The sequence below is a fragment of the Nelusetta ayraudi genome, unplaced genomic scaffold (assembly GCF_046127955.1).
Source record: "Nelusetta ayraudi isolate G7.1 ecotype Tasmania unplaced genomic scaffold, CSIRO-AGI_Nayr_v1 ptg000132l, whole genome shotgun sequence".
NCBI classification, from domain to species: Eukaryota; Metazoa; Chordata; class Actinopteri; order Tetraodontiformes; family Monacanthidae; genus Nelusetta; species Nelusetta ayraudi.
The window spans coordinates 1,372,501-1,386,989 of record NW_027466182.1 but is presented as its reverse complement, the minus strand read 5'-3'; the positions used below and the strand labels follow the sequence as shown (position 1 = coordinate 1,386,989).

Sequence of the window (14,489 nt, the reverse complement as noted above, 5' to 3'; positions counted from 1 at the left end):
ATCTGGACAAACGCGGAATCACTTTGCGACCGGCCCACTTCAAAGTACTATGACGCTAAATTGGGCAGTCAACCAATTTGGCGGGAACCCGGGATGCCGTCGGGTCAAGACGGCGCATCACAATGCGTTTGGTCGGAGGAACCACGATTGGACAAACTATCTGTCCGTCGCCTCCGAGCGCACCACTCACGTCGCAGTCTCTGATTGGCCATTTTCCTTTTTTTATTTTTTTTGTCTGAAATCAGGAGAGATTGAAGAAAAATTCCTTTGGAGTTTCGGCGAGACGGATGAGAGTTGTCAGAGTTGAAATGTGGGTCGGCGTAGCGAGACGCCAGAATCCTGTCAGAATCTGCGCTCTGTCGTTTAGTTATTAATTTATATGACAGCGACCTGTGCATGTGTAACATCCGCGTTGCTGTTTTTAACGCACGTTCGGGGAAGGAAGGAAGGAAGTTTCGGGGCGACTCGATCGATTCTCCGAGCCACTTGAAGGCCCCTCAGAGCCTCGGCCGGGGACCGGGAGCCTCAGGGTGATAGTGTTTCCAAAAAGACGTGTCAGTCAAACGCCCTCATGCTCCAGTCATCCTTCATATTGTGTCTCCGGCTGTATTTTTAGACAGCTGCCTGGCTCCGCCACTGACTCTGTTTTCATTGGCATAGTTTGCACTCCGCAACTTGAAAAGCCTTTCCTTAAACCCTGCCGCTCTGCGCGCACACACACACACACATACACACACACACACACACACACACCCACACACACCCACCAACCCTCCGACCATTTGTCAGGCCAAGGTCGGCGTCAAACGTGTGTGTGCGTGTTTATCAGCTTCTAATGAGGAGCACGGCAAGCAGCTTTTTCTCGTCCGTGAGACTCTCGTCGTAAAACTGACACTTTGAATTTTAAAAAAAAATTCTCATTCTTCACTTTGTTCATCACCACAGGCTTTGTGATTGGCTGAGGCCGATGCGAAAGGTCTGACAAAGTGACCTGGACCAACAGGGAGTTAGATTTTTCTGTTGCTATCAATGTTTTTACCCCTCTTCCTTTTTTTCAAATTTAATTAATTTGCCCGTTTATGTCTGAATAGCGGACACGGCCGCGCTGATAAGCTGGGGGAGATAATTAGGCCGGTCAACGCGGTCTAACAGCTCCAGGGGAGGGGAGGACGGGCCTGGGAGTAGGGGGAGGCCTTGACTCCAGCGCCGGTGGGAGGATGATGGAGGACAGGCAGGCGAGGAGGAGAAGTGGTTTTGATGGGGGAGCCAAACAATGACTGGCGCGGGAATTTCCCCCAGGATTGGGTCGTATCCGACACCGGACAGGTAAATCAGCAGGCTGTCAGAGCCGCGCCGCACCACAGCCAACAGGAGGCGTGTGAGGCTTCACCCAAAACGCGTGACACGCGGGGGGGATTACCTCGGGCCGCATTCTTAACCTTTTTATTTTATTTTTATTTTATTTTTTTTACACGGAGGAGTTTGGTTTTGTCGAAATGTTTTAAGCCAAATGAGCGGAGGGAGATAAGAAGAGCTGGGAGGGGAAGAGGAGGGAGCGTGTCTGCTTGTGTGCGCAAGAGGGGAGTGTAAAGAACTGACTGGCGTGGGATTGCACGATAGGAGGTTTTGAAAAGGTTTCACAGGCAAAAGTCAAAGCCAGAAACCTTTTTTTTTTTTTTTTGCGATGCGTTTCAAAAGGTAGTTTGGGTTTTGAAAGAGTGCCGCCGTCCCAACTTGAAACCTCCACTTTCCCCCTTCTAATAAACACGAGTTCTTGCTGCGACCACGTCGAGCTGAGGCTTCAGGCGGCGCTCAGTTTAAACTGTCTCGAGCCCGGCGTTGGGGGCTCTTAACGTGTGTGGAGGGAACGTTTGGCATCACTTGAATGTTCCTGGAGAAGGAGAAGCCTGCTGCGCTACCAGTCAAATGTTTGGACACACCTGTTGCTTCTTTGTCCTTACTACTCTCTACACTGTAGATACATTCTGAAGACATCAAATACATGACCAAGATATGTGGATTAATGTGGCAAAAGGAAAAAAATATGTTACCTAAATATGTTATGTTATATATATTTTATAGGCTTTTGATGCCTTGAGTGACAATCTGCAATGTCAATGGTCACGAAAATGACAGAAAAACCATTCAAATCAGAGACACGTGCCCAAACTTTTGACTAGTAGTGTACGTATTTAGTTTTCTGTGGTACTTCTTTTTGTTTAAACTAAAGAGCAGGTCCTCTAGTGCACTTCCTCATATGGGATTTTGTCCAGGTGGGTTAAAAAGTTCTGCTTTCTGTGGAACAATCGACTCAGCCTGTCACTCTGCCGATGTTTGTTTTTTCAAAAGTGGCAAAACAGGCATGTGACACTTATTTATTTCAAAAAATGTATATATATATATAAAATATATACTTGCTACTAAATGCCACACACTGGGCCAGTAAAGCCGGTAAATAATCCCTCTGCGGATGTATTTATATTAACAGCAGGCTGTTAATATAAATACATCTAGACTGTGTCTTTCACGCTAGACTTTTATACATTTTTAAGCTTTAAACCTGTTAAATTGTTTAACTCGACCGCTGTGTGTGCGCGCGCGCGTGTGTGTGTGTTCTGTCGATATTTGTCTGTAACCGACGGCGCGGCGTGTCATCTGTGTTTCAGGGCGCGCGGCTGGAGCCCGGCCTGATGCGATGCTGTCACCCCCCCTGCGGCGTGAGACCCGTCGACTTACCCGTCAACATCAGCAACAAGCTGCTGCTGGACATCCGCCGTCACGTCAGGAAGTACTACGCCGTGAGTATCCGTGTGCCCCGGGCCGGCTGGCCGGCCAACCAGGCCAGGAAAGGTTTTCGAGTCGTCGCCGTCGGCTGAGATTCAAAACGTCGCGTTTGTCCATGGGTCAGACGCTGCTCAGGAACCGATGCCACAAAATAGCAGCTGTCACAAGGTGTTTTTTTTTTTTTCCTTTAAAGGGTTAAAAAAAAAAAAAAAAGTCAGGATAACACTGGCGCAAATGACTTACATATTGATCAATGTGATAACTGCGCTGTCAATATTTCAGGCAGGGCAAAGGGAAAAACGGTGTAAATGTGAAAGTGAAAAATTGTGTTCTGCGCACACAGGAATGTTTTAAAAGCAAAAGAAATACTACTATTGACTATATGACTCGAAAATGGTCGCTTCTGTTTCATTTCTTTGAAATTTCATTTTGAAGATACGAAGCAGTTCAGAGCGTTAATTTTGGCAAATTGTCAGCGTTGACGTCACCGTGAATCGTGGCGGCCGTTTTGACGCTCATTTCACCCGGCGGATCAATGGATTTACTTTTTTCACCACCTGCGGGGCAACAGGAGGTCTGAATCCAGTGCAATTTATATATTTATTTTTTTAAGGCTAGCACAGCCATTCAGTTGTTCACTGTGTTTTTGCTGCTTTCTCTGCACAATCAATTCCCTCTGCCTGCTGCTCTTTGTTCACTAACACTGATTTCTCCTCAAAGCGCGCTTTGTTCGGCACAAAAATACGAGCTCCACCGGCGCCTGTTCGGCGGTTATACGGCGATGGAAGTGGCTGCGCGCCGCCATTCCGATCAACACATTCCTGCAGAAATCGAATTAATCTTTAGACGAAGAGATCCGAGCCGGAGCGGCTGGAAACCTGAGCCGCGTGCAATGAAAAAGAACTTGTGGAAATTGACCTCTCAGTGTTTATAATGCCGTGTTTAACACAACGTGGGCGCTGGCGACGCGGCAGCGATAAGAGGAGTGATCAGAAAAGATGTTGGGGGAATAATAAGGGAATAAACAGCGGGGAACGGTGTTGATATTTTCCTGCCGGAGAACACATTATTCCGGCGAAATGGGAGAGGGGAAAAAAAGCTCGAGAGACATTAAGTATTTGCAAGGCTCAAGCGAGAGCCATGCAAATACTCAAATTGCACTTATTTGTGTGCAAATACAAATCTGCGGGGGGGTTTTTAGGCAATAAAACGAACGAAATATAAAATGTTTAGAGACTAAAAATGCACAATCAAATAGGCTTGACTTACTTACTTTAACTCTTCACGCATTTTATCATATTGAGGGTTTTTTTTTTTTTAAAGTTAAGAGAAGAGAACGAAAATTACACTGAAAACAAAAAAATGTTGTTTTTTTTGCCACCTGTCTAGTTAATATATATATAAATATAAATAAAATAAATGAGAAATTACAAGATCAACACGAAGCGATCAGTGACCGCATGTCACAGTTCAGTTATCCATCATGCACGTGCTCACTCACAGTTACAACCTAAATTCTAAAAAAAAGGAGCCAAATCTTTGCCTGCACCCGCTTGGAAAATTTTTAATTAAACGTTTGTGCACATTCTGCGCTCTGGGCAAAAATCATCTCAGTTTTCAGTATAAATTCTCATCAAATATTTTCGCAATGGAAGGCGGCACGAGTTCCTAAATGGCGAGCGAACCTCCATCCAAGTGTGCAACATTTTTTAATTGACTCTCACAAAAAAAAAAAAAAAACGGCCCTGAAACATGAATTACGGCCGTTCCCGTTCGCCGCTATCATCCATCCGATCATTAGAAGCTGATGAGCAGCTGGTTGCGCTAATTCTTCAGTTGTGGTGGTGACGGCGGCTGGGGGGAGGAGGCGCGGTCGGCCTGTTGCAGAGGACGGCGTGACGAGAACGATCCCGCGTTTGCAAACACTGGATGACGACAGCGACGGGGAAAGAAAGACGATACGCTAGCGTGGCATTTGTGGCATGTGACGGCATACGTTTAATATTTTTGCGGCAGCTGCATCGTTCAGATTTCAAATCTAAAAATCCTCCATCTTGCCACCTCCAGCGGGGAGCATTTTGGATGTGTCTTAATTTCCCATGGATCCCATGGCCGCTCTGCAGCTTCCTTTGACTCGACTTGTGATGAAACCGGGAAGCTATGCAGCGATTTCGTCAGAACTGGCAGAGCTTTTTGACCTTTTAATGTTCGTATAAGAACAAGAAAACTTCTCATCTTGGTCTTCTGTTCAGTCCTGATTGGCTTTGGCAAGATTTTTTTTTTTTTTTTTTTTTTTATAGCGACAGCACATGGTGTGGTGACCTGTCAGAGGAGGTCCCAATGGGACACCAGGAGGTGGACCTACCAAGCTAAAAAAAAAAAAAAAAAACCCCAGAATAACCGGATTGATTTCCTTGAATTTGATTGGATTCCCTTGACAGTAGCTGCGTTCCCATGACAGTTTTTCGCAAAATAAAAGTGATATTTCCAAAATTTCGACAAAGTGCAATTGCGATTTGCAGGTGTTTCCACTGAATGGTGTGAAAGCCGCATTTAATAATATTTCCTCTCCTCCACCATCCAAACACCACGCGCCATTTTCACTTTAAGTGAACTGGTCACGTGACCCCGTACGTCACGTCCGGTGAGGCGTAAATGTTTCCATGGCGCTTTTGCGATATATCGCAATATCGATGCGTCTCACGAGAGCGTCAAAACCTTTTAGCCATATTTGAGAGTTTTTTCTAAATTTTGCTGTTTCCCTTGACCAGTTTTCAAAGGTTCAAAAGATTTTCAGATTTAAAAAAAAAATTTTTTTTGGTGTCGTGCCAGGCGATTGGACGTCGTCATCTTCGGCGCACGTTGAAGTCATTTGTCTCACGTCAAACGGCGACCGCGTTTCCGACACGCTGCCTCAGATGCCGAATTAGCAGCTGTGGCGCTCGTTCCGGCTGTTTGTGCACGACATCGTTTCCAAACTGACGCCCTGCCCGCCCAGATTACACTAATAGATTCCATTAAGGCCCAGTGGAAACGGGCGATAGCAGGGTACTGTACACGTGTGTGTGTGTGTGTGTGTGTGTGTGTGTGTGTGTGTGTGTGTGTGTGTGTGTGTGTGTGTGTGTGTGTGTGTGTGTGTGTGTGTGTGTGACACCTTAAGGGAGAGGAATGCGCCGCCTGTAAAAGTGTGTGTATATATGTTTTGGGGTAGGGGACAGGGGGAGGGGCACTCTCCCACAGTGCTGAACAGAAATCAATTAGTTCGGTGAATGTGTGTGTGTGTGTGGGGTTTTGGGGGGGCGGGGGGGGGGGAATGAGCGAGCCCACTCCCCTACCCCGCTCCCTCCCCAAACTCCCGAGACCCCTTTTGTAGCGACGTGTGAAACAGCTGCTACCACTGAATACTTACACCTCGCACAGCAACAGACGCGCGCGCACACACACACACACACACACTGTAGTGTGCACGGCGGTGGACACAGCGCACACACGGTGCGGCGATGAAGAGGGGGTAATATTGTGTAATTAAGGATTCCTTTCAGGCCGAGGGAGAGTTCAAATAGAGCCGTTTGTCAGGCCAGATAGAGGGAATGCTCCGCAAGTGTGTGTGTGTGCCTGGTGTGTGTGTGTGTGTGTGTGTGTGTGTGTGTGTGTGTGTGTGTGTGTGTGCCTGGTGTGTGTTTGTGTCCTAAGCTGGGACCACAGAGACATTAATCATTGGTGAAATTACCTCCTGCCCCCCACCACCACACCACCATTATCAATAAGCCAGCACCCTGAGAATGGACAAACACACACGCACGCACGCACGCACACACACACACACACACACACACATACAGTCTCATCAAAACCAGAGATTTGCTTGTTTCCCAAACGACCCAATTCTTCTTTTTCTTCTTCTTCTTCTTCTACTGCGTCGTCCTCTCGTTCCTCTTCTTCTTCTTTAGCCCTCGTATCTAACCACTGTTGCCATGGCATTTAACAAATTATTGCAATTACCCTCGTCACGCGGGTCGCCCCTGGAAACGGATTGAGGGGCAAGAGAAGAAAGCGGGGAGGGGGGGGCGCCTGGGGGGGAGAAAGAGTGAATGAAGACCAGAGGAGGTGATAATCCTGTTTTGAACAAAAGGTCAAATTGTTGAATAGAGAAGCTTTGATTAAGCGGAGGAGGTACAAAGTGGGGCCGTTTGAGCTCTATTCAGTGTGTGTGTGTGTGTGTGTGTGTGTGTGTGTGTGTGTGTGTGTGTGTGTGTGTGTGTGTGTGTGTGTGTGTGTGTGCGCCCAGAGAGTGAGTGACTGTATGTGTGTGTGAGGGAGTGAGAGTTTGTGAAGTAGGCTGATTTTAGGCTTATTTGCCTCAGAGCTGGAAGTGTTGACTGTTCAAGGGCTCTGGTGGTGGGGTGGGGGTAGTGGGAGGGGCGTCGCAGGTGGATTCCTCTGGTCGCAGTTTCACGACACAATCACGCCAGACAGACAGTGCGCCTTTTTCGTTGTCAAAGGGGCACATTTCAGATTCGGGCTCAATTTGGAACGCATGTTGTTACCGTGAAGTTATCGCAGAAACCCCACCAGACCTCCAGCAAGCGCTGTGATTAGCCCTCTGTTTGCAACCCTGATTAAATGTCGATTAAGAATTTAATCGATTAAATTAAATTGGTTGCAATTAATTGAACAATTTTTACACAGGTTTTTTTTTTGTTGTTAAATGGGGTGGTGTATACTTGTATACCTATAACAAGTTACTTTTCAACAACTTTATAAAAAAAAAAAAAAAGTTGAAATGTGACCTATTAGAAGTCAACTTAAAGTCATGTTTGTTTTTTTCTATTCTCTAAAGTAAAAACTGGTCACATTAGACCATCAACATTATTTAAGGGTTAATTAATGTGCTCCTTACACAGTTCTCAGGAAAAATTGCCGCTTATCAATGAATCATTATTCAATCGATAAGTTCAATCAACTAACGATTAATGAGTGAATCACTCATTTGCATCCCTACCATCAACACCTCCACCCTGCTGCCACTCTGCCTCCGTTCATACTGTTAATACAATACATTAAGTGCAATATTTTCTGACCTACACATTGTTTATTCAATCTTATCTATTATTTTTTTCCTACCACCATTCTACCTGCAGATGTTTTATATTTTTATTTTTTCAATTACACAGCGTAGCAAAGATTGCTGCACTCCGGAGACGAGCGACGACATTTCGTCGTGTTGGAAATCACTGCTGTGTTTCCTTTTGCCATGACATTAAAGAAAGTCTAATACAAGTGAGCGTCTTTTCACATCAAAAATTAAAGATCCCCATATGGTTTTTTTTGTTATTTCCAACACTTCTTCATGGATCGGTGTACCGAAAAAGAAAAACGCATCTCCGATCAGACTTGACGTCGAGGGGGTGGGGGCGGGGGGTGAACAGCTGGTGTCGAACATCGCCATGGAGAGCCGGAGGAGGAAGCGGGGAGGGTGTCGTCGGTGGTTTCGGCCTCGCCTCTGTTCCACGTCTGCATGCATTCGGCTTGTCAGGTATCCACTGCTGTAATTATGCAATTATGGGCCTTTATTTCCCTGCGTCCGACTGTAACCCCCTCAGCCTCACATCTCACACATGCCTCAATTATCCTCTCAACCCCCCACTCCCACCCCACATCCCTCCCGCAGCACCACTTTTTTTTCTGCCATATTCCTTATTCGCCACTTGCTCTTAGTCAGTTTGCCACATGCAGGTCTGCTCTAAATGTTTTTATGTTTTTAGTTTTTTTTTTTGCATGCCGGGGTCATATGTTCGGAGCACGTCAGCAATATGTGTGTGTTTCGTGGGAACGGCTCTGTGTGCAAAGCCTTGTGCCAGAAGCAATACACACACAGGTTAAGCAGCCGGCTATTAAAATAACGCACTCGTGGCCCTTATCGCGAACCTTTTGTGAATCACCATCCAGTCTGTGTCTTTATCAGACACCGAGAAGCGCCCGCGCCGAACCCCCACCCTCCCCCTCTAACGCCTCGCCTCTTTGCACAGGAGCGACAGCGCCGTTCAAATATTTAGAGCCGAAACGAACGCAGGGCTAAAGCTGTGAACTCTGCGACTTTCCAAATTGATTATCTGAGGTTTTTTTGCGCCAGCAGAGTGTGTTTGGTTTTAATTTAAAAGAGATTGTCAGTCCGCCTGTGTGTGTGTGTGTGTGTGTGTGTGTGTGTGTGTGTGTGTGTGTGTGTGTGTGTGTGTGTGTGTGTGTGTGTGTGTGTGTGTGTGTGTGTGTGTGTGTGTGTGTGTGTGTGTGTCCGCCCGCCCGCCCGCGGGTTTCGCGATAATGTAGAGCGCAAACGCCCACACTGACTGTATGCTCTCGGCTTAGCCCAATAATATGAAAGGAAAATATTGAAGAAAGTCAAAGGTGCCAAAGCAGGAAGAGTTAAATGTCGATTCAAACCAGGACAAATGCAGGATTAGAAATTATTTGGATTTTGGTCTCCTAATGGATTTTTTAAAAAATATATATTTTAACTAAAAATACACTTACCGCCAAAGTGGTGGCTTTGGTCCCGCTGCCTGGTTCGCCCCGCCTGCTGCTGCTGCTGCCCGACAAAGTTTGTTTGTCGGTGCAAACGGCTAATTCATGCAGTTTTTTTGCAATTGACCATCAGTTTAATCGCGTCCAAAGTGGTGAGTTATGAGAACGAGCGTTTTTCTGAGAGGAAACTTTGTGCAAGGAATTCTCCGGTTGGCACAAACACACTGGGCTCATGTCGGCTGGCTTATGTCCTGTGGAGAGGAAAAAAATAAAAGTCCTTTTCTTTTGCGGCGGCGGCTCAAAACTGATCAGGAGCCGAGACAAAGCCAAACGTTAAAATCAATCAGGGAAACAGTGGCAGCTCCTTCCCCGCTTGTGTGTGTGTGTGTGTGTGTGTGTGTGTGTGTGTGTGTGTGTGTGTAGGAGGGGAGTGATTGTCAAGAAAACAGGTGCTGCTGTTCATTTTTCAATGAATAGGAAGGCAAGGAGGACGGACGGCCCCGGCCGGCCGGACGGATGGATGGATGGGGGGGGGGAAGCGGCAAAGGCGTTGATGGCGGTGGGTCTAATGCTCTGTCATTAGTCGGGCATTAACCTCTGTCTCCTTTAAAGCCCCTCCGGTAATGACAGGGCGTAAGAAGCAGGAGGGGAGGGGCCCGGAGAAAAAGACGGGTGGCTTTGAGAGGGTTTAGACCCCCAGCACCTGCCCAGGGTCACTGGCTCACCGCGGGGGGTCCTAACTACTGCCGTTTTGCCTGTCTGACTACCACTCGCCCGTTCTGACAAGCGCTCAAAGGGGTTCGGACCCTGGACGCACGGAGCAGCTGCGACAAAAATGAACTCGCCATGTGTTTTGAAATACGGAGCTTCGGAGATCTTAAAATAAATAAATAAATACAAATTCTCCCCTTTTTTGCTCAAGAACACTTTTGTAAGTTGTCCGGAAAGAAAGTAAATGGTGGCATTAAGACTTTTCTTTGGTTGTCAATCTGCTGGCTCCTGCTGCTGGCTCCAGGAAGAGAGTTTTAGAGTCTAAAGCGACGTCAGAACGGTGTTGCAAGAATTTAAGAGAATGCAGTGGCGAAGGTATTCACGTACTGTACCATTACTGCTACTACTACTACTACTACTAAAGTACTGATTCAAACACCTTTACTCAAGCAAAACTAAGAACGCACAGGTTCTAAAACGTACTTTAGTTAAAAGGAAAAATGATTATTTTTTTGCAATGTGCTGAACAGTGACCCCAAAAACTGTCATCATCTGCAATAATAACACAACAGTAGTAAGTAACAAGCATCTTTGTCCAATGTAAGAAGGAGAAAGTGCAGACACTTGAAATAGAAATGCTCAGATACCTGAAAAATATATGTAATTCAATTCAATTCAAAAAAACTTTATTTGTCCCCAGGGTGCAGGATTAGTGCAAAAATGGAAATCAATACACAGTAACCATGTAAGGTACAGTAACAAATGTTCTGGTCGGGTCTTGGTTTTTAATACTCTGCAGATTATGCAAACAGCATGTTTTTATATCTGTATTATTTCAACACTAAAACCCCACGGCCACTTTTTTTTTGTTGATTTCTCGTCAAACCACATTTGAACCTGCTCACTGATGTGTCCTGTGTGTGTGTTTGTGTGTGTGTCGCAGGGCTGGTTGGTGTGCGAGGACCAGGCCTGCCAGAACCGGATCAGGCGGATGCCCATCGCCTTCTCCCGCTACGGCCCCGTCTGCCCCGCCTGCACCAGAGCCACGCTCAGACCCGAGGTAACCGCGCCGACGCTACGCCCGGAAACCGCCCCATCCTGTACGTTAGCGGCCAGCGGATGGTGCTGTGGCGCCGGAGTGCCTTCCGCTGTGCATTCACCTTAGTGTCACATTTCAACCGCATATGCCATCGACCGCCATCCCCTCCACCTCCACCTCCGCCTCCGCCTGCCGGCGGCTTTGTGCGACAAGTGTGTCGCTGCGCTCAGGTGTCGCCGCCGTCACGCGTCTCGCCAGGTTTAAGAGCCGATGGTTAAGCCATTAAAAAGGCGTCTGTCCCGGCCGCTTTGTTAGCTTGACCACTGGATTTAAAAGAAACACTCTCTCAACACACTTTCAATTTGAGCGTGACAGTCCAATCAGTGTGTTGTTGGTTGTTTTTTTTCTCCTCCCTCCCACCCCCCTTTTTTCTGTCCCCTTTTTCCTCCATCCTGTTCTCAGCCGCTGCCTTAACTCGAGCCTTTACGCTCTTGTCACTTGTTGTTTTTTTTTTTCTTCCTCCCTCCTCCTTCCCCTCCCCCTCCCCTCTCCCTCACCCCTCGGCCGCCCGTGCCGTGTCTGGCTCTGTGGCGACAGGTTGTAAACCAGAAGGCCGATTTCTGCTGTCACTGTAGCCACTTAAGCGGCCATCGCCGCGTCTGCGGGGCTGTGGCACTTCAAACTATGGGGCCGCGGGGATAAAACATGAAACGCTCGCTGCTCACTCATGCACCTCTCCTCTCCTCCCCCACCCTCGCCACCTAAAACCTGGAGCCTCTCTTCATTTTAGCTGCCACTTGACCAGCCCTGCCCCGATCCCTTCGCCCTCTTATAACTCACTGCTTTTTTTTTTCTTTTTTTTTTCGCCACGAAAAAAGAACACGGAGGGCAATTAGGGCAAACTTCATTTGCTGCTTTTTCAACGGGCCTGAATATATTAAATAACGTCATTGGGTGCGTTCTGGGCGGGAAAACACAATTCTTTTGCGATTTTATGCAAAATTATTTCGCAGCCTGTCGGTGAGCCCGGCAAAAAATGAAAACATCCTTTTCTGTCCTTCCTCCGTGGATCGACCCTATAGTGGTGTCACAAAAGAGACCTGATGCTTTGATAACTTCCAAGTACACAGACTAGCAAATCTGTCTTCCAGTTATGACACTCGCAAGTTGTTCAGTGATGCTTTTATCATTTGAACTTGATGTTCAATGGCGGGTGGCTTAATGCAAATACGTTCATTCACATCTCGTCGGGTTTGTTTAATTACACGTTGCATATCATTAATAATGAAGTTGCCGTCAAAAGTTCTTTTACAAAATAACTTCGGTGAATGTGAAGTCGTGTCAGTGATTACAATTACAAATGGCTGGCAAAGGTTTGCGTTTGACGCAGAAACATGTCAGAAACAATCCTACTGGTGTGTGTCAGTGGAGCCTCCTGATTGACAACACAGGCATCGTGGTGGCGGATCAGTGTAATAGGTGTCAGGTTCTGCCGCCAATGATCACAATAGAGAGGAGGAAATACGTCCTGCCTTGAGGAAGTCTGCCTTCGTATTTAGGGCCGCTCTCACGCGGGCTTCCTTAAAAAAAAATGGTGGCGCAAGATGGCAGCTTAACCAGGATGGATGTAGGTGCTTGTATATATGAGAACCGTTCCAAGGGTAGGAAAACCAAATGACTTTGATTGTACTGCTTGTCTACCCTTTATTAATGTATTTAAGGGCCATATGTTCAGCTTTCACCAATATAAAAATCATAAATGAAGCCAAAGTTTACACGCTGGACCTTTAACCTTGCAAACAAAGGGTGTTTTTCTATTTTTATCTTTGTATTTGTTTTTCCCCCGCATCCGAGCTTGCGGAAGCCATTGAGCCGCTGATTGGCCATTTGCAGCTCGGGGACGAGAGGACGCGTGAAAAGGGGCCGTAAATTGAGGAGACAGCCCACAGGATGTCCATCAGCTGACATATAATGGCCCCAGTAGTCAGTGAGCGTCATTACCCATGTGGCGCATGTTAATGCGCGTGCAGCCGCGACGTGCTCAAAATGTCACACGCTCGCGGCAGTTGGAACGTGCGCGTCCGTGATCTTTCAGCGAAGAAAGAGCTTCTTATGGTCTTCAGGAAGATTGTGCATCACCTTGACCTGGTTTCCGAACTTCCAGAGGTTACTGAGCACATGTTCGGCCCCGGTGGCCCCTGTGTTATGGGGTGTTTAGAGGCTAAATTTTAAACACCCTCTGTCTCGGACGTCCCCAGCTGGAGCCGATCAAACGCTGCCAACCGCGACGATGCCGAGAGTGGAACTCCAAGTGGACCGACCTTTACCGATCGCTCTCTACTTATCACTCGCCGCTTTTTCTTTTTTTTTTTTTTTTTTTGTCCCTCCAACAATGCCGCCCGGTTTCATCGGCCCAGCGGAGCTCCTTGCAGGCCCCTCCTCTGGCACCAGTCTGCCAGTGTTCCTGGTACTTGGGACCCTTCCGCTCATCCAGGAAAACGCAGAGGCCCTTTCAGTAGCACCTGTTCTGAAGAAGCTGGAAGCAAAGTGGCCATTAATTTACCAGGAAGTCAAGCTGTTTATATGTATGCATTATAGCGCAGAGTGCAAAGGGGACCTGTTGTCAAGCAAGTCGGGAAGAAAATGTTCCACTTGGGTCGTTTCAGCAAATGCTTATGCATTTGAAAGTCTGATTTCCTTTGAAAGCTCTGTTTGGGTGCCGCCGAGAAGCTTCAGCAACCTTCAACAGTCCAAATCTGAAGTCTTGTGCAGACCGTGGTCTCCGGAGAGGTCGCACGCAGGGTGCCGCGACCCGGTCACGCTGACTCGGAGATCGCGAAGGCCGCACCGGGCCACAACTTGATACGCCGGCTCGTCAGGCTGCCAGCTGAACAAGGAGTTCCTGCGACGGAAACCCAAGCGACTCGCCACCCCAACCCCCTCCTCCCGAGTCCACATCCCCCCTTCGGATTTGGCTCCCGGCCCCCGCCTGTGCCAAATTGTTGCAGGGCGTTAAGGGAGGACTCGAAGCCAGCCAGGCTAGTTGCCATAGTGCCAACCAGGGAGAGTGGAGGTCGGGGGGGGGGTATGGGCGCACGTCAGCCAAGACTTGGGGAATTTAAAAAACCTGACGGGACAACTGCTGTCACTGCTGACGGGCAGCAAAGCAAAAGCAACTGAGCTACTGTACCAGTCAAAAGTTTGGACACACCCTGTGAATTTAATATCTTGTCTTTCATTCTCATGACTATTGACTTTGCAGTTTCTCACTGAAGGCATCAAAACTACGCATGAACACACGTGGAATTATGTAGGAAACAATGAAAGTGGAAAATAATTCAAACACGTTTCATATTTAAATTCTTTAAAAGCCAGCTTTCATAAAAAGCATATTTCGTTATTTGTGTTTTTCTTTGCTGCATCATTACATATA

The 14,489-nt window shown here is 47.3% G+C and overlaps 1 protein-coding gene across 3 annotated transcripts in view; it reads left to right on the top strand.

Moving 5' to 3' along the window:
* The window catches only part of pola1 (polymerase (DNA directed), alpha 1), a 139,680-nt gene that overhangs the window by 20,447 nt on the left and 104,744 nt on the right, over nucleotides 1-14,489 (top strand). For all 3 annotated transcript variants that reach the window (XM_076051116.1, XM_076051114.1, XM_076051115.1), the window contains exons 34-35: nucleotides 2,667-2,798; nucleotides 10,961-11,077. In XM_076051116.1, coding sequence (XP_075907231.1) covers nucleotides 2,667-2,798; nucleotides 10,961-11,077 — 249 coding nt within the window. The remainder of the gene's footprint in view (nucleotides 1-2,666; nucleotides 2,799-10,960; nucleotides 11,078-14,489) is intronic.